At 44.2% G+C, this 27,343-nt stretch overlaps 1 protein-coding gene across 1 annotated transcript in view; it reads right to left on the reverse strand.

Annotated features, from left to right (window-relative positions):
* The window catches only part of arb2a (ARB2 cotranscriptional regulator A), a 150,186-nt gene that overhangs the window by 115,012 nt on the left and 7,831 nt on the right, over positions 1-27,343 (reverse strand). The window contains exons 5-6 of the mRNA XM_037481748.2: positions 19,001-19,066; positions 17,377-17,568 (exon numbers count right to left, since the gene is read on the reverse strand). Of these exons, the coding sequence (XP_037337645.1) occupies positions 17,377-17,568; positions 19,001-19,066 (258 nt within the window). The remainder of the gene's footprint in view (positions 1-17,376; positions 17,569-19,000; positions 19,067-27,343) is intronic.

Below are 27,343 nucleotides of genomic sequence, written 5' to 3' on the forward strand. Positions count from 1 at the left end.
AAGGTGGAAATCCAGTTAAATCCATGACTTGATATAAAAAAAATAAAAAAAAGTGAGTTTAGATTTTTTGAAAAGACAGACAGACAGACAGACAAATGGGGCACAATTATGTCAGAGGGAGAGGGGACAGAAGGAGGGAGAGAGGAATCTAGCCTGACGGTATACTGCCACCCATGTGTGTGATACGGTACCACAGCCCCCTGCTCTTCACACATCTGTCCCGTCGCTCAAGTTTCATATTATTATAGAAAAACACACCCACAAGAAAGGCGAGATCTGAGGCCGGGAAATGATGAAAGCCCTGAAGAGATTACATGCAGACAGTGACAGTTTAAGAGAGGGAAACAGAGGTAGAGAGAGCGGGGGGGGGGGGGAAGAGGAAAACCGTGTCTGTTCCACAAAGACTTGTTGTATCAAAAGTTTGCATAGAAGCCTGGAGCAAACGTCTGCTCACCTGCCAGCCCAGTCTGACCGAATCTCTCTCGCCCTCATCAAACACACAGAAACAACCGGATGTACAGCACACAAGAGCAAATTATCATTTTCATTAAATTGACATGAGACCAAGAATTTTCCAAAAACCGTGCACCAATCTAAGAAGATGTAAAAAGCTCTCTGATTTCCCCCTGAACTCGTTGAACTTGTTGACATCAGCATAAATCCGGTGTAGGAATTCCCCCGGCTGAGGACCAGGGAGAGCTGCTGGGCTGGGACCAGCGTAGGTTCATGTACAGGTTCCAGTTCATCAACAGTTCACGCGCACTCTCGTCTTTTTGAAGCGGCATCCAATCAGCTCAGGATCATGATTATTCAGGACAGAGAAGCGAAGCGTGGCGTGCCATCAATATAACATCTGCCGCTCTCCCTCACTTCCTGTCTCTCGTTTTTCTTTTACACACACACACACACACATACACACACACACACAAACCTCCCTCAGAGAATTGCTGTGCAGCATTTAGACTCATGTTCTGACCCTCTGTGATGATCCATGCCAAGTAATCATTCGCCTTTCGCTCTCATTTTGCAGTGCCTCCCCGGCTACAAAAAAAGCACCCTGACCTTAGCTTCGAACCTTTAACCATCCAATTTGATGAACTTTGAGGATCTTATTTTCCACATCTGTAGAAGCATTTTGTGTGTTATATATTTTACTCGACGTAACTCTGACAAATATTAACATGAGAAAAGGCATCCCTTCCCGAGTGATAATGCATTGGCTTTTTTTTTTTACCAGGGACACACACACACACACACACAGTTATTTTGGATTGTGTTTTAGCATCCATTCGACAAAGTTCTCACATATTAATGACAACCACTAAATCCCTCTTCTTTCTCTCTGTGTTTCACTTATTTTAGCTTTAAAACATAAAACAACCAAGCAAACAGCATTGCTCCCAACAATAATTAGAAAATAATGATCCCAATCTTTTAAGTTATAAACGTCTTTTAAAGTTGTATTGATTGGCATAGAATGAACTAACAAGAGGTGGACCTTGAGGAAATGAGAATAACCCTGCTGTCTTAAAAGGGCAACTACAAATTGTTAAAGAAGACAATGATGCACATCAGTGTCTTCCACGCACATCATTAGAAGGATATAATATGTTTAACAAAAGTTGTGAATCAGGATGCACAGCAGCGAGCCAGCTTGTTTTTTTCTGTCCTGCCCCCCCTGCACACATATAGCACCCTCATAAACAAGTGAAAGCACGAGGGAATTTAGACAAACAGCACACAACCACATATGAACATTAATACAAATGGTGACACCTCCAACCCTGTAGTAAACACATATCCTGTTTATACACACACACACAGACACACACACACAAAAACTTTATTCTTCTCATCTGGCCTCCTCCTCTCCTTGGCTTTATTTTAATCTGCAGGAGGGGAGTTCACCCAGAAGTCAGCGGGGCATACAGGAGTTGCGCCTCCAGTGACACACACACACACACACACACACAAAACACGTGCAACGCTACAGGCACACGCAGCAGGATGGCGCAGAATGAGGAGTTACAGTGGAGGTAAGAGGCATCAGCATTTTAAAACTAACCAATGATAAACAGTGAACAATTTGACATGAAGGACCCCCCGCATGGCTTTCCGTAGCGACGAGAAAAATAAAAGAACAAAGCAAGGAAAAGTGCACCATCCCAATAAAGACGTCTGCAAAGCAAATAAAAAAAAAAAGATGAGGATATTCATTAGTGTTCTTATATATGCACATACATTACACCTTCAATAATATTTATTTCAAAAATACACTAGAGCGTGGCAGGGGGGTGTGGGGGTTAGAACAAAAAGGACTGATGGTGGAATAAAAGAGTGAGAGACAAAAAACCGAGAGAGGAGGAAAATGAGAATCAGAGGCGAAGAGAGAGAGAGAGAGTTCTGTATGTAGGTTATTGCAGTCTCACTGCACCACTCTGGAATTTCAAACGAGAACCCTGGGCCGAGCAAGGAGCATAGGAGAGCAGAGGAGAGCAGAGGAGAGGAGAGGAGAGCAGAGGAGAGGAGAGGAGAGCAGAGGAGAGGAGAGGAGAGCAGAGGAGAAGAGAGGAGAGCAGAGGAGAGGAGAGGCAGGGAAGTCATCGGAGGCGCGGCAGGGCAAGAGACCGAGCAGCAATAACACTGGAGGCTAAAGGGAAGAGAAGTGGTTAATAATGAGACATCTTAACTAAAATGGGGGGGGGGGGGCAGGAGGAAGAGAGAGGCATGGACCTGCAAGAGGGGCTGAGGAGGTGAAGGATGGGCTTAAAATATCTACACGGAACTGACACGTGTTTTTCTCTTTTGAGTTCATCTTTCGTAGAATTCCTCATTGAAGCTATTTGCTGAGAGCGACTATCCAGCTGCAGTTACATGTGTGCATCGCTACACATTGTGCATCTCTTTACGTTTGTGTGCATCTATGTGTTACTTTGTGTGTGCACACTTGTTTCTGCCGGGGTTAGGCTGCAGCATCTCTCTAATTGTTGGTGTATACGAGGGCCGGCTCTTTGATCTGAGGGGCTGTGCCGGGCCCTCAGCACACGCTGCGCAGGGTGGTCTCCCATCATGCTCGGCTGATCACAGACGCAGCCTCTCTATTGGTTGCCTGGCAGGCCCTCCCATCAGCCTCAATGCTACACGCCTCTGACAACTTCATTAGCGCGACTCAACCCTCCAAGTCTTCTGCACCGATCGGCCAGGAACAAGGAGCCAGCGATGGTGCTGCCACAGAACCAGGAGGAGCGCAGGAACGTTTTTCAAGAAATATATCAAGTATTATGTTAAGAACTGAGACAACGCAAAGAAGACATCCGGTTGAATGGAATGGTTAATTGGTTGAGAGCACCTTTTCTTTGCAGAATGTTTTTTTTTTGTAAAAATGTACAAAGGTTCACAGTTAAAATGTATATTGTGTAGTTTCTAAATTACTTTTGCATTCACTGAGGTGTATATCCCATTAGATTAATAATTGATGAATTTTTGACTGTGATGAATAAGATGAGATGAACATGATTAAGAGCGACAAATGAAATGTGAGTACGCTGTCCTCTATTATGTGCCTATTTTAAAACATGTTCAAGTTATTTCTGTCAATCAGTCCTATGCTCTCCAAGTCCCTTATTGTCCCTCAGTAGTCCTGCTTCCTCTCGGCCCCCATTGTGGACTGTTTGAGAACCAAGTGAAGACGTGACAATGTAGCATCAGGTGTGTGCGGATCTTTGTGCTTAGTTGGACAGTGGCCAAAAACGAGACTTTTACATTTAGACGTTTAGGACCTCACAGCATTCCGCTATAATCTATTATTTAAGTTATTTAAAACAACACATTTTAAAGGGCTGCAGTCAAAAATCGTATCACATTAACTATTTTTTTCTTCCTTTTATCCTGAAAGTTGCCCTTCTGCTGAAAATGTAAACGCTTGGTTATAATTTCCTGGTGAAAATGGTGAAATGAACTTGTCATGACAACACCTTTAGTGTGCCAGGGCAGCTCTTTGGACTGATTTGATTATCAGGCTGTGAACAAGAAGAGTACTTGTAAAACTGGGGCTTGGTATCCGGTCGAGCAGGTAATCCAGGTTTACCATCGTTGTAGCTCAGTGGTAGATGGGTGAACTATTGAACCCTGTCCCTGCAGCTGAGGCTCGGTAGTGGAGGAGGCTAATTAACCAGTCAGGGATGAGAAAAAAAAAAGAAGAGATAACTCTCTTCCTCCCCTGCTCCAATTCTACTTCTTTTCATCTCTCATTCATGAGCCCTTGGTTGGTGCCCTTGGCATTGGGTATGTAAACTATCAATTCATACCATCACCCACACACACACACACAAAAACTCAGGGCTGGCATTATAAAACCATAGCACATGTTGCATAATGAGCACACAGCTTAATGAAGTTGTTTCAGTGGTGATTCTGTGTGGAAAAGAAAAAAGCGAAGACTTTTTCCCAATCCGGAGAGATATTTTATTTAACGTGAATGCAGTTTAAAGGGTGTGATTTCAAACATATCCTTAAGATACAAATCCATAGACTGTGTAAAACCTATGGTTCAGCAACCATAGGTTTCTGTAGAGTCGAAATAACGCTCAAAGTGACCGTCAATGGCCAAAGAAGTGGAGGGCGGATGGGGCCGAATTAGTTGCTTGACAGTTGCTTGAATAAACCTATGACCCTTGAAGCTACCAAGCTAGCTCGGAGACATAAGCAATCTAGTCTGGTTTATCCAGCTGCCTAACAATGTCAGACACAATCATTAGGGTCATTCATTTCAAATAATGAATGGTAGCTATACAAACAACAATTGGTGGACAAAGGAAGGAATCTGAATATATGAACTCTGAGCTGACGCATTGTGATGTTATGTTTCGGAAGTTTTCTTTAACTTCACAGACTAAACAAATAATCCAACAAAAATAACTTAAATTATTGTAATCTCTACATAATTGCACTCTGTCTTTCATTCAATTGAATAAGAACACAGAGGGGCAAAGGACCAGGAAACGTAGGGAGAGATTATGTTCTGGGTCTTCATGTAAAAAGATGTTTGGCTGGATGTCTGAGAGAGAAACTCAATCCCCCCTCCCGCTGAGGGAGAGACGAGTGCTGGCTGTCGACAGGCTCACCGACTGACTAGCACACAGCTACTGATTTGAAACGACAAGTCAAGAGAAGTCAGGAGTAAATAAGAGAGAGCTATAGAGAGTGAAAAAGAAAGGAACAAGAGAGAGAGAGAGAGAGAGAGAGAGAGAGAGAGAGAGAGCTAGAATAGATTTGAGAGTGTTTTGGGGGGGAGTAAACAGATGGAGTAAACACAGCACGAGGGAAGGCAGGGGACTCCCACCGAACCCGCTCAATGTGTCGCTGACACTGCCGAGCAGAACCGACAAAGTGCTCTGAGGGCAACACGCACACATCCATACGCACACACACCCACGCAGCCGCACACGGTTCACCAATTGGCGGCAAGCGCCGACCCAGAGCTCCCATCCAGAGCAGTGACAGGCACATCGAGAACAAGCTGGCTGACAGCACATGACAAGTCCTCAGCTCATGTTCTCCTCTACCGTCTCACAATGGCTTTAACAAGTGGTCTGGATATGTGTGGGCGAAAAATACAGTAGCGCTGCTATGTTCAAGATATTCATGGTGAAATATACCGCCCCGTGTTGAGGCCTGGCTATAATTTGCCCTCTCTCATCTCCTGATTGCGATCTAAACCTCATCTCACCATCCATCTGTATTGCTTCCCTCTCCAATTTCATCCATGCCCCCAGACCTGCTTGCACGGCTAAACTGTGCTGCCGTGTGCCAGCGTACCAACAGGCCTGTAGGCCTGTCCAAGAGAGAGAGAGAGATAGAGGAAGAGAGAAAGAGGAAAGGTAGCCAATTAAGATTGGGTAATTGGAGAGTGAATGTGTGTGGGTGTGGGTGTGTGCGCAGCAGTATGGGCGAGTGCCTGACTTCAAGGGGCTGTAAATGCACTGGCTCTGTGTGCATGTGTGTATGCGTGCGGTGCCACAGGCTGTGCACGCAGCCAAACTTAATTTAGCAGGCCCAGGTTTCTAACACAAGCCTGGAGCTAGCCAGCAAGCTATAGCTGGACCAGAGAGCCAGAAGTTAACAGGTACATTTCTCTCCTAAACCCCCCCTGAGATATCGGTCCCACCCTGAGGGGTGAGAGAACTCATTTAGCCATTGATGACCATCACTGATCACATCCTCGTGGTCACATCTTTCCATCAGGCACTTCATTACAATAAAAGCTTTCTGCAGCAAAAACTCTTGCCAGCAGACTTCCAAGACCTTGACAGTTGACAATGCCAAAAGAGGTACAGGGACCATTCAGCTGTCATTGACAAAAACTTCCGACATGGTTTGCGATTGTTTGCGAACCTGACATTTCGGAGGACTGCGAGCACTTGCGTTGCCGCGTGCAGTCTGACAGACTCCGCTTTCAAGCCGTGAACAACAACAGCGGACAACAAAGGTGCAAACATCCAACACGTCTCTGTTTCCTCCCGTGTCCCCTGGAAGGGGAGCTGAAAGGCATGCTACTTTGTGTACGAGAGCGCCTGCCGTACCCGCGTGTAATGTATATGTGGTGCATGTGGGGTATCAGGGATGAGAGGGACGTGGCAACGTGCAGTGTTTGTAGTGCAGTGGGGCATGCCCTTGACGTTGTTGTCACTGATAAAAAAACAAAAACACAGTCTGAACTCAAGCGCACACACCTCGATCATTGGTGTGAGTGGGAATTCACGTCTTGGGATTTAACCCCAACAAAACAGTGTTGGATTGCGTCTGAGCCTCTAAAGAACAGCGACCCAAACAGCGACTCGTATTTGCTTGTGAAATTAATATCAATGAAAACTAGATCAATTAGAAACCACGGTGGGTAGATCGAGCCTTAAGCTCAAAACTGTAAGAGTGACAACCAAACTAAGCATAGCATGTGGCATGTGTGCGTAGGAACCCATGTGCACACTTCACACTGTCTCTCTGCATGTCTCAGTGTGCGTCGTCTTATTCTACGAGGTAATAGGCAGTCAGCTTCACAGCCAGAGCATGACCTAGAAAGTGAAACCACACGGCAAGGGACTAAATGTGTCACATGGGCTCAATCATTTTCTCTCTCTCTCTCTCTCTCTCTGAAGACAGAGAGACAGAGAGAGAGACAGAGAGAGAGAGAGAAGGCTTCTACCAACCCGCTGCACGCAGAAGCTAATTAAGTCATTTGAAATAGCCACAGAGGGTACCTGTATGCAATCTAGCCAAGGCATAGGGTTGATGAGGCTCTGCAAGGCCCCAGGCGAGCGTCAAAAAGAAGGCAAAGGAATGGAATGGCAGACACAATGAAAAGGCGAAAGAAGAAAAGCGAAGTGGATTTTTTTTTAATTGAAGCCCAACTTGAACAAAAGCATGTGTGTCTCCTCGTGCGAACAGCAGGGGGTAAAAAGGTTAGCGTGCCCACAGAAGTGCATGTGTGCTCCCACTGGCTCTCCATGGACAGCAGGTGGGAAGATGGAGGGATGAAGGGGCGCAGGACAAAGGCTCCGGATAATAACGGAGCGTTCACCAGGCAGACACGTCACAAGGCGACAGTGAAAAGGGACAATTTGTGATCATCCGCGTACACACATTTAACTCAAATGTACCGACGGAGTGAGGAAATAAACATGAAAAACTATAATTCCTATCCACTAGATTTCCAAGCCACAGATGCTTTAATAAATCTACAGCTGTGCTTGATCAGAACACACACACACACACACGTCAGAGGGTTTTGCGCACCAACACACACGCTTGGCGACACCAGCGATTGAACTGGGTCACACACACACACACGCACACACACACTGTAGACTGCGGCATTGGCAGCATGGAGATCACAGGAGAGGGCAGACGGGGGGCTGGATGTAGAGTGATTGGACCTTTCTAGGTCAGCTCTCCTGACAATGCAACACTGTCTCCTTATGTGGTGGACTAAAGGATAAAGGCTGCGTTTGGCCCGACGGCACAGCTACACGTTCCAGAAGGAATACCTGCCACACACACACACACACCTCGAGCCAAAAACATATCCTAAAGCACATACACACTTACAGCTTGTTCTGACTGATACCTGAGGTATACATGTGCACATACATCTGTCTCCAGATGTTTAGGGCAGGTTCAAGACCCCATCAATTTGCTACGCCTCTCTCTCTCTCTCTTCTCCTACCACGGTCTAATAAAGCTGTATGCAGCAGATCTCCTCTGCAGCCTTTGGACTTCAAAGGGGTTGCAACTAGGTCACCACAAGACACTGCAGTCAGCTAGAGCACAGTCTCTGGTCTGAGACATCTCACTTCTCTCCCCTCCCCTCCCCCCCCCCCCCCCCTCCCTCTCTCTCTCTCCGCCAACCCTCTCTCCATACGATGATATCAGTAAAATTAAAATGGATTATGGCGCCTTTCTCTCTTGTTGTTCCCCAGGGTTGTAAAGCACCATGTCATGTTACTATGGTGTTACTTTTTCATCTCGGCAGTTTAACTGATGTATAATTTAGAGCGAGAGAAACGCAGAGAGAGAAAAAGGGACGGAGGGGGCAGAAAGAGGAGGAGATACCAAGAAGAAGAATCCAGAAACAGCCCTATCCTCCTCCATGGTCACACACTGCCATCCTGATCTGTTAAAGGCCAAAGAGACAGCTACTCCAAAGGGTACTTCCCTGCACTTTGGATGAAACCGTCTCAGAGGCCGTTTCAGAGGAAAACAGGAACACGGAGCAGAAAGAAGAGAAGAGGTTCTGCTCAGGAGACGCTCGGAGGGTTGAGTCTGAACAAGGTAAAAATGAACAGAGCGATGTGCCGCCTCTCTGAACAAAGACCAAAACCACCACAAACATCTTAAGATGGGATAAGGGGAGGGCTAGAAGACAGGGGAGGTACACTTTCAGCAGGTAAGTAAAGGACGTAATATACAGCCGCTACAAACACACACACACATACACACACACCTCCATACCCTGCTTTCTGGTGATGGGAAACATATTTGAGAAAGATGAAAGGGCTTTCATTTAAGGGTCAGATAGAAGTGTGTGAATGCAAGTTTGTGTAACTGTGTGCCTGTTTGTAATGTGTGTGCAGGGGTATTCAGGGTATGTATTTTTAGACACCCATCTGTGCGGCGTCTGTTTTTTTAAATTTTTGTATGTCTGCTCTTATTTATTTCATTATTTAATCCCAACACTACATGTCCCTGTGCATCACATACTCTTAACTGAAGGTGCAGGTCCATTTGCAACCGATGGATCAGAAGCAACCTGCGGTTATCGAACACACTTTGGACATATAGGGCTTTAAAGCCATGGTAGATCTTGATTGAGACAAATCTGCCATTGACAAATGTATTAGCAACGTTTTCAATGTCCAAGCAAACTTTGGTTTGATAATCCTTTTAAAGCACGATTCCAGAAAACATCTTGAATCAATCTCCATGAAAAGCTTGAACAGGACACTAGGCTCTCCTGTCCACTGTGTGGACACGTACTGTATCTACTGCTCCGTACAGCTCGTTCCACTAAGATTAGAACGGTGAAAATGCAACTAGCAGAGAGTACTAATGATAATCTGATCGTTACAGGTGTGCTAATTGATCGAGAAGCATTCTAAAAGGTTATAAAAGAGTGGGTTGCCCATTATATTAAAAACTTAATCAATTAATCATTTGGTTAATTAAACAAAAAAGTTCAATATGAGAGAAGAGCATTAAATCCCCATATTTCAGAAGGTTAAAACAGCATTTTCTGTCATTTTTGCAGGAAGAAATCTATTAATAAATGTTAGACTGTTTTTCTGTCGATTGACCAGGCTATTAATCGACGACTGTAATTGCAGCTGTAATCACCAATATCCATTGATTTCAGGAAGTAAATATTGTTAATGCTTGACGGCCCCCCATTGAGTTGAGTAAATCCACTTGATCATCCCCTGATGGGAGGTTGTCAGTTTGCGTTTTCCACGAGCACAGCGCGCATTTTAAAACGTCAATATTGCTGTCGATTGCTTTAATCTAGTTGTGGGAAGCCAAAATCCTGATCACGATTAATATTTGATTAATTCTGCCGCCATACATACAAGGTACCACCTGCTCATCAGATCTAATCAAACCATACACACACACACACACACGCACACACACACACACAGTCATACTTTAAAAGAGTTAATGTACTCCTTAACTATGTGTGTATTCCTGTTTTACAGGTACCCCTCCCCCTTTAGGGACCACTGCAGGGGCCTCCTCGTGCTCGACTCGTACAGTCAGCTGATGAAGAGCAGCAGGTCTGGGGCTTCCTCCCACGGCATCCCAAACAGATTCCTGTTTTTCTCACTCCTGTTCTGCCTCTATGGCAAGTTCATTTGTGTGTACAGTATGTGAGTATGAGTGACTGTGTGTGTCGCTGCAATTCAGGGTGTGCGCCTTGGCGTACTGTGTTTCTGAGCTCAGGTTGACATTCATTTGAGTGACATCGGGGGCGACAGCCGCACAGTGGCATATGGTAACCGCCTGCTAACCGCTAAAACTTGACATCAGCGCAAACAAGTCAGCCAAGCGTGGCATAGTGTGCTCCTAAGAGATAGGCTGTCAGCATACAGCGGGATAATAACAACTATCATGAGCACCATAATACCAGATAAAGGGGAGGAGACTCGCACCAAACACACAGGGCGGTGTTGACTCAGATAAAACTGCAATGGATAAAATATAACCAATGCGGTTGGGTGTGTTGAGCAGTGAAGCTCAGATCCTGCTCACAGCCTTTTGTAGGTTTACAAAAAGCTCAAAAGTGAAGAGATATGTTGTGCCGTTAAATTATTTACACAAATCTAGTGTGTTTCCGTGGGTCAACCAGCAGATTTGAATGTTTATTTATGGATTTTTCCACAACTTAAAACTCCCACAAGTGAGGGTTGATACATCAACTGTTGCCAATGAATTAAACACTGTAATTATATTAACTGTGTCTTGATGGGGGAAGTCCAACAACTCCATGTCTCCCACATGTCTCTGCTTTTACACATGGATTCCATGCTTTTAGTGCCAAGTCCAAACCAGACACGCATGTTGATGGCTACTATACTGGGCACATAAATATACAGAAACAAACCGATATCTACTGACCCACTGAGCTGCAGAAGACAAAAGCGCTGCAGAACAAATCTGATCCCAGATGCCATCACTCCTCATTGTCTGTCTTTCGCTGCGACACAAAAGCCCATACATCTCGAAACGCTGAGACACCGCCATCCCCGTCGTGATGTGATGTACTGAAATGTACATTTCACATCCGCAGAGAATGCGGCACAATATCAGTCTCAAATGATAGATAAGCCTTTAAATAAAGATTCCATCTTGATGTCTGGTCTCATACAGAGACGGGAATAACACGAAAAAAGCAGACAGCTCGAAGGCACTGAGACATACGGATGAACGGAGATAAAACTGCAGCCTCAAATACATTCAATCTCTTAAATACAAATAATTCAGTCAGCAAAATCGTTACAAAGCTGTTACGCTGAACGGCATCCTGTTGTCAACCTTAAAACACAAAAATGTCAAATTCAAAACTTAAAACTTAAAACCGGAGCAGCACTCAAGCTCCTATTTCCTTTTCTAACCACAGAGCCGGCACAAAAACTATTAGCTGAAAGATTTGTTGTTGTTTGCCTCTAACCCTTGTGTACCCCCCCTTAGAACCCTGGTAACCCCTATTTAAGCACTGAATTTCCTCTCATCGATCAAAGAGTGGTGCCCACAGTGCAGGAGCATGACACTGGCACTGGACAGCTTACAGCAGGTTTCAACTTTGACCCCAAGAGATGCTCAGTGGCTGATTGTGTGTAGTGTAAATTCACAGTGGGTCACCTATCTGCTCACCACATGCTCCGAATAGAACTCAATTTCCTCCAGAAATGTCCCCAGCTCAGCACTTTTAACCTGTAATGGATGAAGGATTCACGTGAAATGTGTAAGGTGTAAGTGTGTGTGTGTGTGTGTGTGTGTGTGTCATCAATTGACTCAGACACATACGGTACCACCCATCCACCAAAAACAGTTTCCGCTGTCAGGGAGGGCTGCTGAGCATGTTGACAAATTGTGCACAAGATTGTGAAGTTTTTTTTGCGTTTGTGTGTGTATGTAAGAGAGATGTGCGTGCATTGACCATAGAGAAGTGTTCCCAGTGAGAGAGTGAAGAGGTATCCACCACACACAGCCTGCAGCCCACTGGAACAGAGACTAAACAAGACCTTCCCATTGGGACACACACACAGCCTGCAGCTGGAAATGACCTACTACCAACCTCACACACATACACACACAAAGAGACAAAGTCTTTTTGATGGTATAATTTGCTAATTTAAAGAGAAAAAAGTCAATTATCACACAGGCAGAAAAAAAAAATGTTCACTCCCAAATAATGTTTCACAATTAGATCAAAGTCTTCCTCATTCTTTTGTTTTTCATCCTGATCCCCCAAACAGCATGGTGGCTAAGCAGCCTGAAAACTGACACACCAAACAACTTTATTATTCATTATTTTCTCAACCACACACATACAGTACATTTGAACGTGTGTGTACTGTACTATACTGTACCCTCGGAAAGTAAAAGTTTCTCTGTATCCCACCGACTGTGTAGAAAGAAATACAACAAACTAACAGCTGGATCTGAACTCGTCATGTTCCGTATTTTCATAAGTAGCTCAACAACAAGAACCCCCCCCCCCCCCCCTCATATACTTTAGGTTGGATGTAATGTTATAAAAAAGAAGCCACAAAAATTAGAAACAAGTCTTGTAAAGATGTGGCACCCCGGCTCAGCTGGGGAACAACTGGTCTGAAGGGTTATGTTTAAAGTCGCACTATTCAAATAGAGGAGGAATCCTCTAATGCAATTTGCATTTGCTATGTGAGTAAATCTAAAGGTACTTTAGACAAAATAAAATATATCTGCACAATCAACGCAAATGGAAAACACAAACTGCTGTGTGTTTTTCCCTTGAACCTAATTTCCTAAAACCTAGAGTGAATTATGTATGTGGCAGATTTGCAATAGATGCAAATGACAAAGGCCACTGGTAATTATGATAATGACACAACATCACAAAAGAAAATCCATTTGAAATGGGGCTTAATACTGAAGGCAAAGAACATGTCCTTCACACATGACTTGTAGAAAGAATAATAACAACCTGGTCAGAAACTACCTCGAACCCATTGTAAACTGTTGTTGTCATTCATCAGTGACTCGTGAAACAATTGCCTGTGTGTTGTCCTAAAGGAAGCCTGAGGTTAAACATATCTTCTTCATATCGTTCTCTGCCTGACAAATAAAGGCTGCCTGCCAAGAGAAACTCAATGAGACCACAATCAATATACTGCTACAAGGTGTGTGCACCTTCAAATACACACACACACTCACGCACCACACAGACGGCGGATGATGTATGATTACCTGGAGCACATAACAATCAGCTGGATGCTCATACAGTATGCACACACTGTACTGCATGTATGCAAACACACCGAGACATGCACACTGAAAGACACTTAACATGCAAATTCTTTTTACAACAGGGACAGCGCTCCATTGTTCATCTGGACGAAGGGGGGCAGATAGATAGATAAATAGCTCTCTAGATATCTACCGTGGACCTCAGTTGATAGGATTTTGCATATGGCAGCAGCAGTGTTAGGACAGGGAATACCACCACAAAAAAATGTTTTTTTTCACCCTCTGATCAATTTTTAATTTGGCCCGGGCAGCAGAGCCCTTGGCGGGCCTGGCCCCGGTAATTATGGTGGGTTATTGACAGCTGCCTTCCCGCGGGATGCTATTTAAAAGAGGTTTAACCCCAGAGCAAGTCCAGGCCCCACACCCGCCTTTGAAGATGTCAAGTGCATTGATCTAAGCTGCGGGATGTGCTGGGACCTTCCCACCTGGAGGTGTGTGTATGGTTGTGTGTGTGTATGTGGATTGCTCGCAGGGCTGCTATTACAAGGCCATGGCAAGAGGGTGCATCTTTTGACCTCTACGCAGACGCAGACACACACACACATACAGAAACCGTCCTCTGGCTAAACCTGGCTGGCTGGATGAATGAAACCTTGTCTAGCTGCTTTAGCCACCTGATGCCCTCGGATGGGTTGTGCACGCACTGTATGTACAATACACTCACATACAAACAGGTTAACTCACAGCTCGGGGGGAAAAAAAAAAAGTGGCGATTGGAAAGAGAGCGAGATAGATACCCTCACAGCAGGCAGGGCCACGACACAATGCAGGCAGGTGCCAGAGTGTGCGACTGAGGTTGAAGGAAAAGAGAAGAGAGGAAGGCAGCATGACAGAAATTAAAAGAGGATTTTTTGTGTTTAATAGTTGCCCCCTTTCAGCCTCCCGTTGGCATTCTAGAAAGACACAACCCCCTTAGGCTTTCAACACACCATCATTTTCATTTCCAGTTGGCCTCCAGTGTCGAGCCAGACTCACTGTACTCATTGAGAAAGAGAGAGGCAGGCAGACAGAGAAAGAAAGACACAAATCGAGAGGGGGGGAGAGAGGGGCGAAAGGAGTGGAGAAGGAGGGGCCTTATAGATTAGAGGGGGATTATAGATCTGTTTACATTAGTCATGTCTAAATTCTAAAACTGAATAAGTAGTTCTCTGTTTATAGTTGTGGTTGATATCTGGTTGTGTGTGTACATATATTCAGCTTCAGAGAGCTGTCAGGATTGAGACTGTATAGAATAGAAATATAGTTGTAGCCCCGGTTGCAACATAACTATATTCCGATTAGTTTTATTGTTAAGACAACGTTAACTTTCAACATTTCTCAGAGCCTCGAGGGGCTAAAGTGATGATTCAGAGTAAAAGGACTACGGTAGCAGTAAATGATGGCTTCCTGCTTCTCAACTATGTTATGTCATGACCAGATAAGGGAAAGGCCTCCCTTAACTCCTTCAGCTACTATAACTAATCACCGCACCTCCTCAGTTATTCTGACTGTACTCCACTGTCTGTCTGCCTGCCTGTCTCTCTCTCTCTCTCTCTTTCTCACTCACTCTCTCATCCAAACTCCACAGAACCCACCTTCCACCTCCACCATCTCAGTCTCAGGATGCAGAGCAGTGACAGGGCCAGAAGGTAATGATACAGCTGCCATGATGCAACAAGCAGACCTGTCGACTGTCAGGAATTGAAATCATGAAGGAATAAGCTGTCATTAAGAGACCCTCTCCCAGTAGTGGAGCTGTCAGACACCGCCCCCCCCCCCCTTCTGCCAATTCTCCCTCCCTCTCTTTCTTTCTCTCTCTGTCCTTCCATACTATAGTTTCTCCTCTGTCAGTCCCACCCCATTTGCAGTCACTCCCTCGTCCTCCTCATTTCTCTCTTCCGGGCTTCCATCCTCTCCTTCTTTCCTCTCCTGTCCACCAATAATAAGCCTTCTCTGTCTGTGCCTCTCCTCCTCCATCTTATATTCCTCTTTTCCACCACTTTGTTTGACGGTGGAGCACCCTTCTCTCACCTGTCGAAGATTCCCGTTAACCCGGTGCCACTGTGCAGTGTGGCATATGCCGCAGGCATACCTTCTGCCCGCTGCAATGCTTTTGTGTCTCTGTCTCCCGGTCTGCACATGTGTCTATTTTGTAAAGCCACAAGCTCCACCCCCATATTTACAGAATGCACTCCAGTTGACCCTTTGCTGCACGCTTTGAGTTTCCAATCAACTTCTCGTGAGTAACTTTACGTGAGCCGCACTCGAGGCAACTGCTGTTGCCAAGAAACATTCGTGGAAAATTGGAGAGTAATCTAAAAAAAATAAAACATTTTTACAAGTTTACACCAAATACAAACATCTGAGGCACTGAACTAAATGTTAAAATCCAAAATAATGTGTAATTGGCATTTTCCTGAGCTGTCAATCATTGGCATGTATAGTACTTGTAACTTGAACATTGGACTGAAAAATGACATCCAAACAAGCTAGACATAAAAAACCACCAACATGCCGGTAACCGATGGGCATGTTTGCCTGGATGATGATTTGTCAGGGTGTAAGAACACATACACACACACACACACACACGCACAGTTCTCTGAATCCAGGCTTGTCTTTTTACAGTGCAACCCGGCCTCCTCGCACCGTAATACCAGCGAGGTAACTGTAATTCAAAGACTGTGGGTAGTCGAGTCACCCCGTAAGCACACACCGGGCCACGCATGCAACACAAACCTCCCCCGTTGTTGCACGCAGCAGGAGTGGGCTTTACACAGCAGTCAAAGTCTTTATGGCATTCAGATGGACGAAACGAGGGAACAAGGGGAGAGGGAGAGCAGGATCTCCCTCAAGTCAATTTCAACAGCGAGCCGGTGAAATTACACAGGTAGTTGTGGCCAGGCTGACAAATGAGCACAGAGATGGGGATGGAAATAATAAGACAGGCAGAGCTACCTTTTGCATGCTGACTTACAGATGTTTGAACAAAAGTGGGAACACAGATTAGTTTTCCTTTTCTCACTCTATGTTTTACATTACTTATTCCTGTCTCTCTAATTCACTCATGATACAAAGGACTAAATAGGACTCGCACATCATATATAAATGTTTCCTTGTACAATAGTGATCAGATGGAGGAATGTGCTTCACATACAGTTTGAGGAGTGTGAATTAATAGTATAATTCAAAAGTCTATGTTTGCATCTGTAAATTAATTGTTTTATTTACTTATATTACTATATGATGCCCAGGGGTACAGAAAGTCTTCAGCATGATGTAATTTCTGATATGACCACGAGACGTTTCCTCTTACACTCTGCACTTAATGTACGGGTTAATTGTACACAACATAAAGTTCAAATTAATTGAGTAAATGCAGTATATTCTAAGTCCGAGCTATGAAAGCGCACACCAAATAACAAATAATCACATTCAAACCTCCAGCCAAATATTAAAATATATATACAACAATACTCTGCTTTCAGACTATGCCACAACTCCTTCCACAGCCCCCAAAAATATGCAAGCATCCTTTTCAAATAAACAGTTGGCAACAGCAATATCCGACCAAGCTAACCACTGGCGGTGGTAGGAACGACCACATGATGAACACAATGCATGACTTCTTCACTCAACCGACCCATATAAAATACCAACCGTGCCAAAGCTGGGTGACAGTTTATGCTCATTGCAAAGGAAAGTACCGGAGGAAAAAGAAGTGGATGCAAATGTAAAATAGCGAGACCCAACTGCACCATACATATTTACATGCATCGTACACAGTCCCTCCGCGTGAAACACAATAGACCTGGCTTCTTCTGGTGGAGCCCCTACCTCTATGGCTCTGGTGATGAAGGGGATTTGTGTCCCCGAGTCCAGGTCCTGGTTGATGATGAGTCTACGGGCCCACTGACCGGCGCGCACCACACCACTGCCCTGGATCAGCACCAGCAGCTTCGAAGGGTTGGATAAGGCATCTGGGCTCAAGTAGATAAAACTGGTGGCTTCATCTTCTGTAGCATCCACCTAAAAGGTTCAGAGTAGCACATGTCACCTCCAACTGCTCAGAAGACCAGAGAGACTTTCGGGGCATTTTGCTAAAAAATGTCTTTGCTGTTTTGATGCAAAAGCAAGAATATTCTGATGGTGACAAACAAGTGAAACATTGGAAATGTTTTTATGTAACTTGAGTTTTAGCAGGAACAGCCTTCTCCACTATGGTCTTTATAATTTTAAAAGCTAATAAGCATCCCGCTGATTATCATTAATCATGATTAAAAACACTTTATTTGATTAAAACTGAAAGGTATACAGACGAAAAGAGAGCTTAAGTGAGTTAGCGAGTGTTTGGGTGCGCGCATGCGCTCTGTCCACATCCCATGCGTCTTTGCATCCCTCCCAAGTATGCCTGGAAGAATCTCAAAGGAGACCAACACTGTCCATAAAAACCATGGGTGGCAGCTGCAAGAACTTAATCCAGGCAGACAAAGAGAGCCAAGTGGGGGAGAAAATCTAACCCTTTATTCTCTTGTGCTCCCTCATTCCCTCTCCCTATACTTGGCTGTGGTTAATCTTCTTAAAATCTGCGGTCACAAGTTCAATGCCACGCAGGTGGACAGAGACCCACCACTGACAGACACACACACACACACACACACACACATGCAATAGACACGCAGGCGGGTGGGCAGCAGAAAAGCAGAACAGAGCAATTTTCCAGAGGAATAATGAGATAAATAGGGCAAGCAGATAAACCGGTAAAAGTGTATGGAGGCTAATGAAAGGCGCTGAGTCCCTGGCTTGGTGATTTATAGACACTGTTAGCGCTGGAGCTAACTCTGCTGCGCTTCTAAACACCAGCTCTGCCTAACATCCCCATAAACACAGCCTGAAAAATGATCCCAACTTTTGTAAACAGAGAAGGAGCAAGGACGGAGGGTTAGAGGGGTAGAGTGGGGGGGGGGGGGAAGAAAAAAAGAGACAAACATGCTTCCGACAATAAATAAAAAAGGGATCATGTGTGTGCTCTGAGCCTGGATGAGCTGGGCAAAGAATAACTCGGTGATGGCAGAGTAGAAAGTCCCCTTCAGCACGAATGAATGCAAAACAGATTAAGCATCAGCATGCTGCGCCTCTGCTCCTTTGAAATGACACGTCACAATACAGTTAATTTGTTGAGGAGACACTTTTGCACAAAGGATGTGGGCAGAGGAGGGAAAAAAAAAAGAGGGAGTAAGAGAGAAAGTGAGTGAGACAAAGACTGAGGGAGAATGGGGAGCGCTGACTCCTCACAATCCTCTTTTCTGTATTTTGTTTTTTTTTAAACAGGACACTCCAATATCATAATCATACACTGAAGCCTAAGCATTTACGCCAATTTTCATATTTAATACTCCCTTTAATCTTCAAGGGCATAATTCAACGAGTGAAAAGGCCTCTTTTCACTCTGGGTACTTACTGGCAGGATCGCTTTAGTCATGTTGCACTTTTTCTCCAAAAGCTCATAAACATACTGAGTGATGATCTGGAGAGAGAGAAAAAGACAGAAAAACAACCACACACACACACACACCGTCAGAGATTACATTGATAATACAGTCTAAAGCAATTAATATTTTTGTTATTGCTGTTGATACAAATCCATCTAACAAAAGCAAACTAAACTATTTATGTATGTGTGAGCAAGTAATAGCAACCTCCATCATGAGTGCAAAGAGAATACAAAATACTATTCAGAACCCTTGTTTGCCCTCTGGTATGAGTGTGTGTGTGTCTGTGTGTACATGCGCCACTTGAAAGAGTCTGGCTCGTACTGCGTTAGCGTTGTGCGTGTGTGTGTGTGTGTGAATCACAGTGCAGTTAGAGTGTTGAGGTTGTAAGTGCCAGGAGAGGAAATCTCCTGTACAAGCGAAGGGCTGATGTAAGTTATGTTTATCCCCGCAGCCACGGCACTAAAGAACCTTGTATACCGAATCATTCCAACCCCAGGCCAAGCCTTTCATGGTTCAGTGACATTAACAACTTTCTTCTCCATTTTCCTTATTTTCCCTTTCCTTCTTTCCTTCTGCCTGCGTCCCGCTCAGCAGAGAACAGAGAATCACTTTGTGGAACAGATTGAGATTTTTGATCAGTCGTGAGAGGAACACAAGAGGAGTGGTGATAACAGATGACGGGGCGCGCTGCCTCTGGCGTCGAGATGCGTTGGAGCTATTGTCGCTCCGCTGAGGTTTCTCAATCCATGTCACACAACAATACAATAAGGCGAGCTGAGCAACATGCCCCCCCTGTTCTCTAGTGACACCCCCTCACTTTGGTTGGCTACAGCTACAATGGGAGACTGACCACCTGACTGACCTCAAACACAAACAAAGACATCAACCAGAGATCATGTCACGTCTTATAGCACAGCACTGCAGGTCATGCTCAGATCACATTCATACAGAGAGGGGGGGAGGGGGGGGGACTGTAATATATACAGAACCAGTCAAAAGTTTGGGCACATTTTCTCATTCAATTCAATTAGAAAGTGTATCCAAACATTTAACTGGTAGTGTATATTAAACATTAAATGTAATAGAGATGAATCATGGGTCAAAACACCAATTCAAATACTGTAATAAAATTGTAAATTGGCTGTTCAACACTCTTAACAGCTTTCTTTTTAAATAGTGATATTAACCTTCCATAAAACTACAAGACAACAGCGAGAGTGATTGTTTTACCAAAAATGTTTTACCAAAGAGTGAAAAAGGTCAATAGATATTTTGGCAAATAACAATAAAATTGTTTTATTTTGAATACGACCTAATATCTCAACTGAGGGACAATGAAATGATCCATATCGGAAGATGTTACGTGTTCCAAACTCTAAACCCTTTCAATGGCATGAATGGACATTTTTAAGCAAAAGAGTCCTCCTGCGTTGCTTTTGTCTTTAGGTTGATTGTGAATACTTGTGATAATCACAAAAAGATCATGCACTTTCATCCTCAAATGCAATGCAATCAAAGTTCAGCAGACTGAGCAAATGAAATGATCGATTCTAGCATTTGACCCTGTGAAGAGGGGGAAAATGCGAGAAGAGCCCAAACGACCCCACCTCCTTTAAACCAACCAAACCTCGAACATTTAATTCACTAAAATGTCAGCCGGTCTGATGAAGACTAAAATGATTCCGGGCCTCAGTATGCTAGTGTTTAATGACATCAATAAACCTCGCAGGAAATTTCATTTGCACTAGGTTATTTGTTCAGTGCCTCAGGTGGCAAGAACCATCTGATATAGAATAAGGAGAGAGACTAGGGAACAAAAGAAGAGAGAAAAGTGGAAAGAATGAAAGTTTTGCTTTGTAAATGCATTTTACACAGTCTACTGTAGATCATGAATACAAATCTAATACCCAGGCCTGTACACAGACCGTGTGGTCATCTGTATTCTTATGTTCATAATAAAACCTGTAGCCAGATTACCTTTATAATAAACCACACCCAAAGAGTTGAAAAAGAGACAATACTAGCATTCCACTGGATCATTTTGTTTGGGGGGGATAGTATAGAGCCATAAAACTCCAAAACAAAATAGGCACAGACAAAACACACACACACACACACACACACACACTAACACAACCTCCTTCTGTGTGTGCCTCTGAGGACCATGTCTCAGCAGCTGATCAGTACTATAAGAAAAGCCTCCATGTCACCTAATTACCAATGGGTTATTAGTGCTTTAATGAAATGCCTGCAGGAAGCGATGCTGAGTGTCTGCACTGTCGGCATCAGACGATGGGAGAAGCACCTAATATAAGACACACATAAAGAAGAGAAGGAAGGGTGGTGATAGAGAGAGAGAGAGATAAAAAAAATGCCTAAAATCGATTCAAATCAATAGGTTGCATGGCCATAAAAATCTTATCTGCTAAAAATATGTAATATATTTCAAGCTGACAAGATATGGCTGCAGCACAGGCGGCAACCTTTGGTTCTGCAGAAAGGAAGCCAATGCAACATGTTAAAATTGGCATTTTCCATCCTCTACAGAGGGGCTAGACTCCACCAGCTGCAAGAAGAAGTGTGACTGTATGCAAGTATGACCCTACTTCTCACTTGATTTATTACTCAGTACCATTGTAAACACATTGAGTTTATGGTCCTAATCTTTAGTTTCAAGACTTCTTCATTACAGCATAATGTTCATCTTGTAAATGATGGTTCCTTTCAGAGTAAAATAGACCATAAAGCGGTGTATGCTTTAGGGCAAGTTACTGTAAATCATCGGCCCCACGCCACTCTTCTACTCTCCATATATGGTAACTTCCATCCAAAACCACAAATGGCAACGGCCATAATCCAAGCTTGCAACGCGAATAATTGCCAAACTCAAGGCTTCAAAACAGCAGTCCACAAATCAATGGATGTAGTGCTGATGACTACGCCCAGTTCTCATATATAGTCTGGTCTGTTTAATGTGATCTAAGATCAAATTCTATCCAAAAGAGTGAGGGGTACAGTTTACAAAAAATGTAAAAAAATGACAATGTAACAGTCACTCAAAGTCAGCTTTTTAAAGGGTCAACCAACCAAAACGTGGGCGAGTCTGAAACAGACCTTCTGCAGCTGAGGTCACCTCTGTGTGTGGTTTGTTTGCGTAGAGGAAGTATTGTGGCGATGAAGCAAGACGAGGGGGCGATCAGGGAGGAAGGAAGGGACTTAGAGGGGGGCTCATTAGAAGGAAATAAGGAAGACCAGAAGGGGGGCACGAAGAAGCCATCCTCAGGAACTAGAAGTTGGTGCCAGCTCCCACTTGCACTGAGCCGCTGGAAGAGGAGAAGAGGTGGAGGAGGAATGGAGGGGGAGAGATGAGTACAGCACGATGACCCGATGAAAGAGCGTTAGGTCAACTGCTGGTCATCCCCGTGGCAATCTCTTCATTACGCTCACTCACACAGAGAGCCAAGCCGTTAATGAACTACATTGTGGCCGCAGGTCGATACGTTTTTAACAGCAAAAAGGTTTAGATGGTCAACAACGATGAAAGAATCCGAGGTAATTACAGGGGAGGAGAGAAAGCAAGGATCTGAAACCAGCAGTGTGAGAGGATTGTGAAACGTGTCTTGATGTCACTGTGTGTCGTCTAAAGATCAAAAACCCATAAGACCAAATTAATAATTTAATTAGCAAATGTATGCATAATGTTTTTAAAGGGCCACGTGTAGCTTAATTGTGACGCCGTGGAGCCAAACTGTTTCATCTGATTAAACTTTCTGAGTGTAAGTCATGAGAATAAAAAAGGTACTTAAGACAGTAGCACAAACACAAGAAACTCATGTAGACACACACACACACACACACCTCTTGTCTCTGTAGTCCAGAGCCCTCTCCGAAAGCCACTTAGCCATAGAAACCGGAGAGCAAGAAGAGGCATCAAAGCTGTTTATATAATGAAACTGAAAAGGCTGTTCCATGCCGTATCACTGACTGCAACCAGGAAAGCTTGCCTTCTTCTCCACAGAATAGAGGAGAGGAAGAAAAGGGGGGGGGGAAAGAAAACAATGCAGCACAACAGCGGCAGCGAGAGCAAAGCGTGCTCGGCACGAGAGACTGTGAAAATGAGAGAGAGCACGAGGCAATAGAAAGGTTGTTTATTTTAAGTCGGCCTTGTGTACCGACTAAAAGTGGTATTAAAATAGAGCCTATTGTTGGGAATGTGGGATCTGTCAGTCCGTGAGGGAAACACGGGGAGAGAGAGAGAGAGACTGCTTAATTCCCATGAGGTCTCTGTCATCCTTCCGTCAGAGGAGAGCGGGCTCTCCGGGGGGGGGGAGAAAGTTCTCTGACACAGAGTGACAGGCAGACTGTTTACACTTAGTGTAGATATCCCTCCCTCTCGCTCACTCGCGGCACTCCTCGTCCTAATGGCATCGTAATGACCTCCTCAGGTGTTGACTGCGAAGCCTGCAGAGGTCTAATTCAAAGCAAAGTGCCGCGTGCCACCCTCGGCGCGCCGGCGGTAGCAACAGATGCCGGCGCCGTAACTCTTAGCCCTCCGACTCGAACCCGGGCCCCCGGTCCGATTCCCTTCGCTTTCATCAACTCTAATCCACCTCAGTCACTCCCTGAAGACGCATTTGTGCTGCCTCCTTCGTGCGCTCAGGCGAGGCTGCAGCGTTTAAGGGAATGGAGAATGGAGACGAGCAGCGGATCCCGGGCAGACAGTTGGCATTTCCCTCTTTGGAAAGAACCCCAACCGCCTCCTAAAAAAAATAAATTAAAAAAACTTTCCCGGCATGGGACCTCCGGATGCTTTAAGCGCGGTTCGGAGGCCCGTCTGCTGGGTTCACACTTGTTGGCCTGACGCAACACTTCATGAACGGCACGATGACTCTTCAAAAGTGGACTCATAAGGTCTTTTGTTAATCAATAAGTTAGACATTTAGACTGAGACTTCCTAGGACACACGGATCTCCTCTCTCCTCTTTCCTATCCCCTCCTGTTTGAATTTATGTCAACATCACTAACTTTGCTCCTTCCCTCAGAGGTTTCCATGGACCTGGCTGTATCTCGGCCACGGCCTTGTTGAAACCTGCGGCTACTACTATTATTATTATTATTAGTGACATTAAATAAATGCACATTATTGACTTTGAACCGTGGTTGTTCCGGCAGTGGTGTTGCTTGACATGCACTGTCTTTCTTAATAGTTGTTGCATCATCGTTACTCTAATAGAGCCACTACTTAATAACTCTGGTTTATCCTGGGCGACGGATCCCACTTCTCCAGGGTTTTTTGGGGCCGATGTGAGGGTCCTCTGACAGAGGTTGACACAGGTTTACAGATTGTAATGCGAATTAGAGATTTGTGATTTTTGGCTAAACAAAATTGCAAGGATTGAATTAAGGTCGAAACAGTCTTCCTGTGGAAAAACATACAGGCACAACGTCTGATGGAATAATCTAAAGGGCTTGACCCTCACGTACACACATTTAACTGCTTTTGTTTGTTCGGAGTCAAGAATCCAAATAAATGCAGATGATATTGTAATTTAAATATTGTAATTTGTAAAGCACGTTACCATTAACTCAACTGTTAATATAATATAAGAGAAAATGCAGAGAATTTTGCCATTCTGCTCAGTATTTTGCTCAAGGGCACTAAAGCGGGGCCTTAAACGTTGGCCAGCTGGTCGCTGCTTTGCAAATGCCCAGCATCCATAATGTGGAAACAGAGGGAGACAGGAAGAGGGGAAAGAAAGAAAAAAAACTATAACAGAGACAGCAGAGTGGAAGAAACGGAAAAAAGAGAGCGAGCGAGACGAAGAGACAGAGAGAAAAGGAGAGAGACGGCTTTCTAATTCAGCCATCTGGCTAGCTTTACTTCATTATAATATTCTGACGCTGTCTGTGTGTGTGTGTGTGTGTCTTCCATTCCACAGATGCAGGCAGAGCAGAGCAGAATCCTCATTTATTAACAGCTTAATAGAGCTCCATCTGGGGCAGACCCTATGCTTGTCTTCTATCAGAGAGATTCATCACCAAATCACAGGAATTAGACTACGACTGACACCTACACAGGCTGAGGTGACCCGGCTGCACTGAGCAACTCGGTGCACATGGCGTGCACCTCAGCGCTAATACGACCACCCAGATAACACCATCCATCTTTAGAGTAGTGTAGTTTGAATATGACAAAAGAGAATTGAAAAGGACACATGAAGAGTATTTTATATCCTTCTTACCATTTTCAAACAGTAGTAAAGCAGAGAATAAGATTCTGTAAGTGGGTGGTTGGACTTTCAGTTTCACTTGTTCTACTTTATCAGAAACAACTGTAGATGCCCCTTTGTACGCTACTTTCGTACCGTCAGACCACATGGACATAAAGCTATGTGTGAGCTTACGGAGTAAAATAAAATACACTACTGCATTCTATAGGTTTCATTTAAAGTGTGATTTTGTTTAATTTATCTTTTCAATCCCCTTTTCTAAAACCTGCCTTGATCTCGTCTTCAATACATGATTTACAATAATTGCTCCGTTTAGCCTACGATTTTATGTAGATTTTTTTTTGATTCATGCAATCAAACACGTGCTATGAGTTGCAATGTTTAACAGAGCTCCGCCCTCCTAATTTTCTTCCTGGTCTCCCTCCAAATATTGCAATGTACTTTATAGGTTCTTTTTTTTGTATATAAATACCTTATTCAACCTTAATTTATAGTGATTCAAGCGTTAATTCTACTTAATGGATAATAGAACTCTCCCTCAAATGAGGATGCCAGTACCTTTGTTGCTAATATTTTTTAGGTTCTGGCAATTAACACTTTGCTTTAGTTGTTTTTAAATAGATAAAATATAGAGCGAAAAATTATTCACTGCTCTCAAATTTTGTTCCCATTTCTTTCTCTTCTTTCTTGGAGGCCATCACAGCGACATCCTTGTTCTCCCTCTCGCTATCCGTCCCTCCTTTCAGGCGAGGCTGAAGTGCAAATTGGACATCTGGTGCTGTGATGTGTCTGACAATACAGCCTCCCACCCCAAAACCCCCTTGGCCCCCCCGCCTCACACATGTATACAGACACAGAAAACAGGACAGGGAGAAAATAAAGACACACAGAAGGGAGGGAGGGAGAGATGGACAGTGGAAAGGCAAGGCAGATGTGTTAAGTAACTTTTAGCAATTCAACGTGCTTCACATCGAGCATCAAGGTACTGTGACATGATACAAAAGAACCACAGGTCAATGTGAAAAGACAATAGCAGAGCAATTACCTTACTTTTTTAGCATATCTAACGTTATACTCCTCTTAATGGCACCGCTCCACTAATGTCAGCCTTCCCTCGAGGGCTCTAGTAACGGTATTTGCCTGTTTCAGAGGCATACAGCACGGAGTAATAGTGTTTCTATAGAAATTAGGAAACAAAATAAAATCCAAAAACAAATCTCTTCTGTGATTAGTTATCATTTCATCAGTGTTGAGGCGTTGTTGTGTTTAACCATTCAAATTGTGAGTTGTATGGATACCAGGTGTAAAGCAAAGGTTTACAAGGACGGCTTAGAGTGGGTGTAGCAGGAGGCCACAGGCCTAGATCCTGTGATATATTGGTGGAAGTGGACGCATTGCTTGAAGTAGATCTCTCTTTGTTAAGACGCCTCGGTGCTAAGCAGCGTTATCCAGGAGAATGCGTTTACACAGTTTGTCTAATTCAATGAAGACGTGCACAATGGGATAACATGACAATCATCTCGTCCTATTGCAAGGTAGATCCTTACAGACATTTAATAAAACGTACAAATAAAAACTAGACCAGAAAGCTCAATAATAACTATAATCCTACATTTATGAATGATTAAAACCGGTTTCCAAGTTTTAATGCACGGTTTGACTTTTCTCTGTGTCGTTGCCCACCGTGAGGGCCACTGTGGGTGAGTGGAGAGCACAGTCGCCCTTTCATCAGAGGATTGGCGGTTAGGATTCTCTGCTCCACTGCTTCGCATGTTGGTGTGTCCTGGGGCGAGACACAAGCTGCTCCAAGTGTGTGAATGGAATGGATGGAAGTGACTGAAGACTGGAATAGCGCTATACAAGTACCGACCACTTACCATTTACCTTTGGCCGTTTGACATCCAGATGTCTATTACAGTCCTGCCCCCATATTTAGATCACTAGGTTCTGCACCTAGATTATACCCAGGAGGATGAAATCCCATTCACAGCACACGCCGTTCTTCTGACACAGTTCACCGTGCACACAAGTTCCGTTTGGGTCACGTTAACGTCGTAGACCTCAAACATTTTGCATTTG

This window comes from Pungitius pungitius, chromosome 5 (genome assembly GCF_949316345.1).
Source record: "Pungitius pungitius chromosome 5, fPunPun2.1, whole genome shotgun sequence".
Lineage (NCBI taxonomy): Eukaryota > Metazoa > Chordata > Actinopteri > Perciformes > Gasterosteidae > Pungitius > Pungitius pungitius.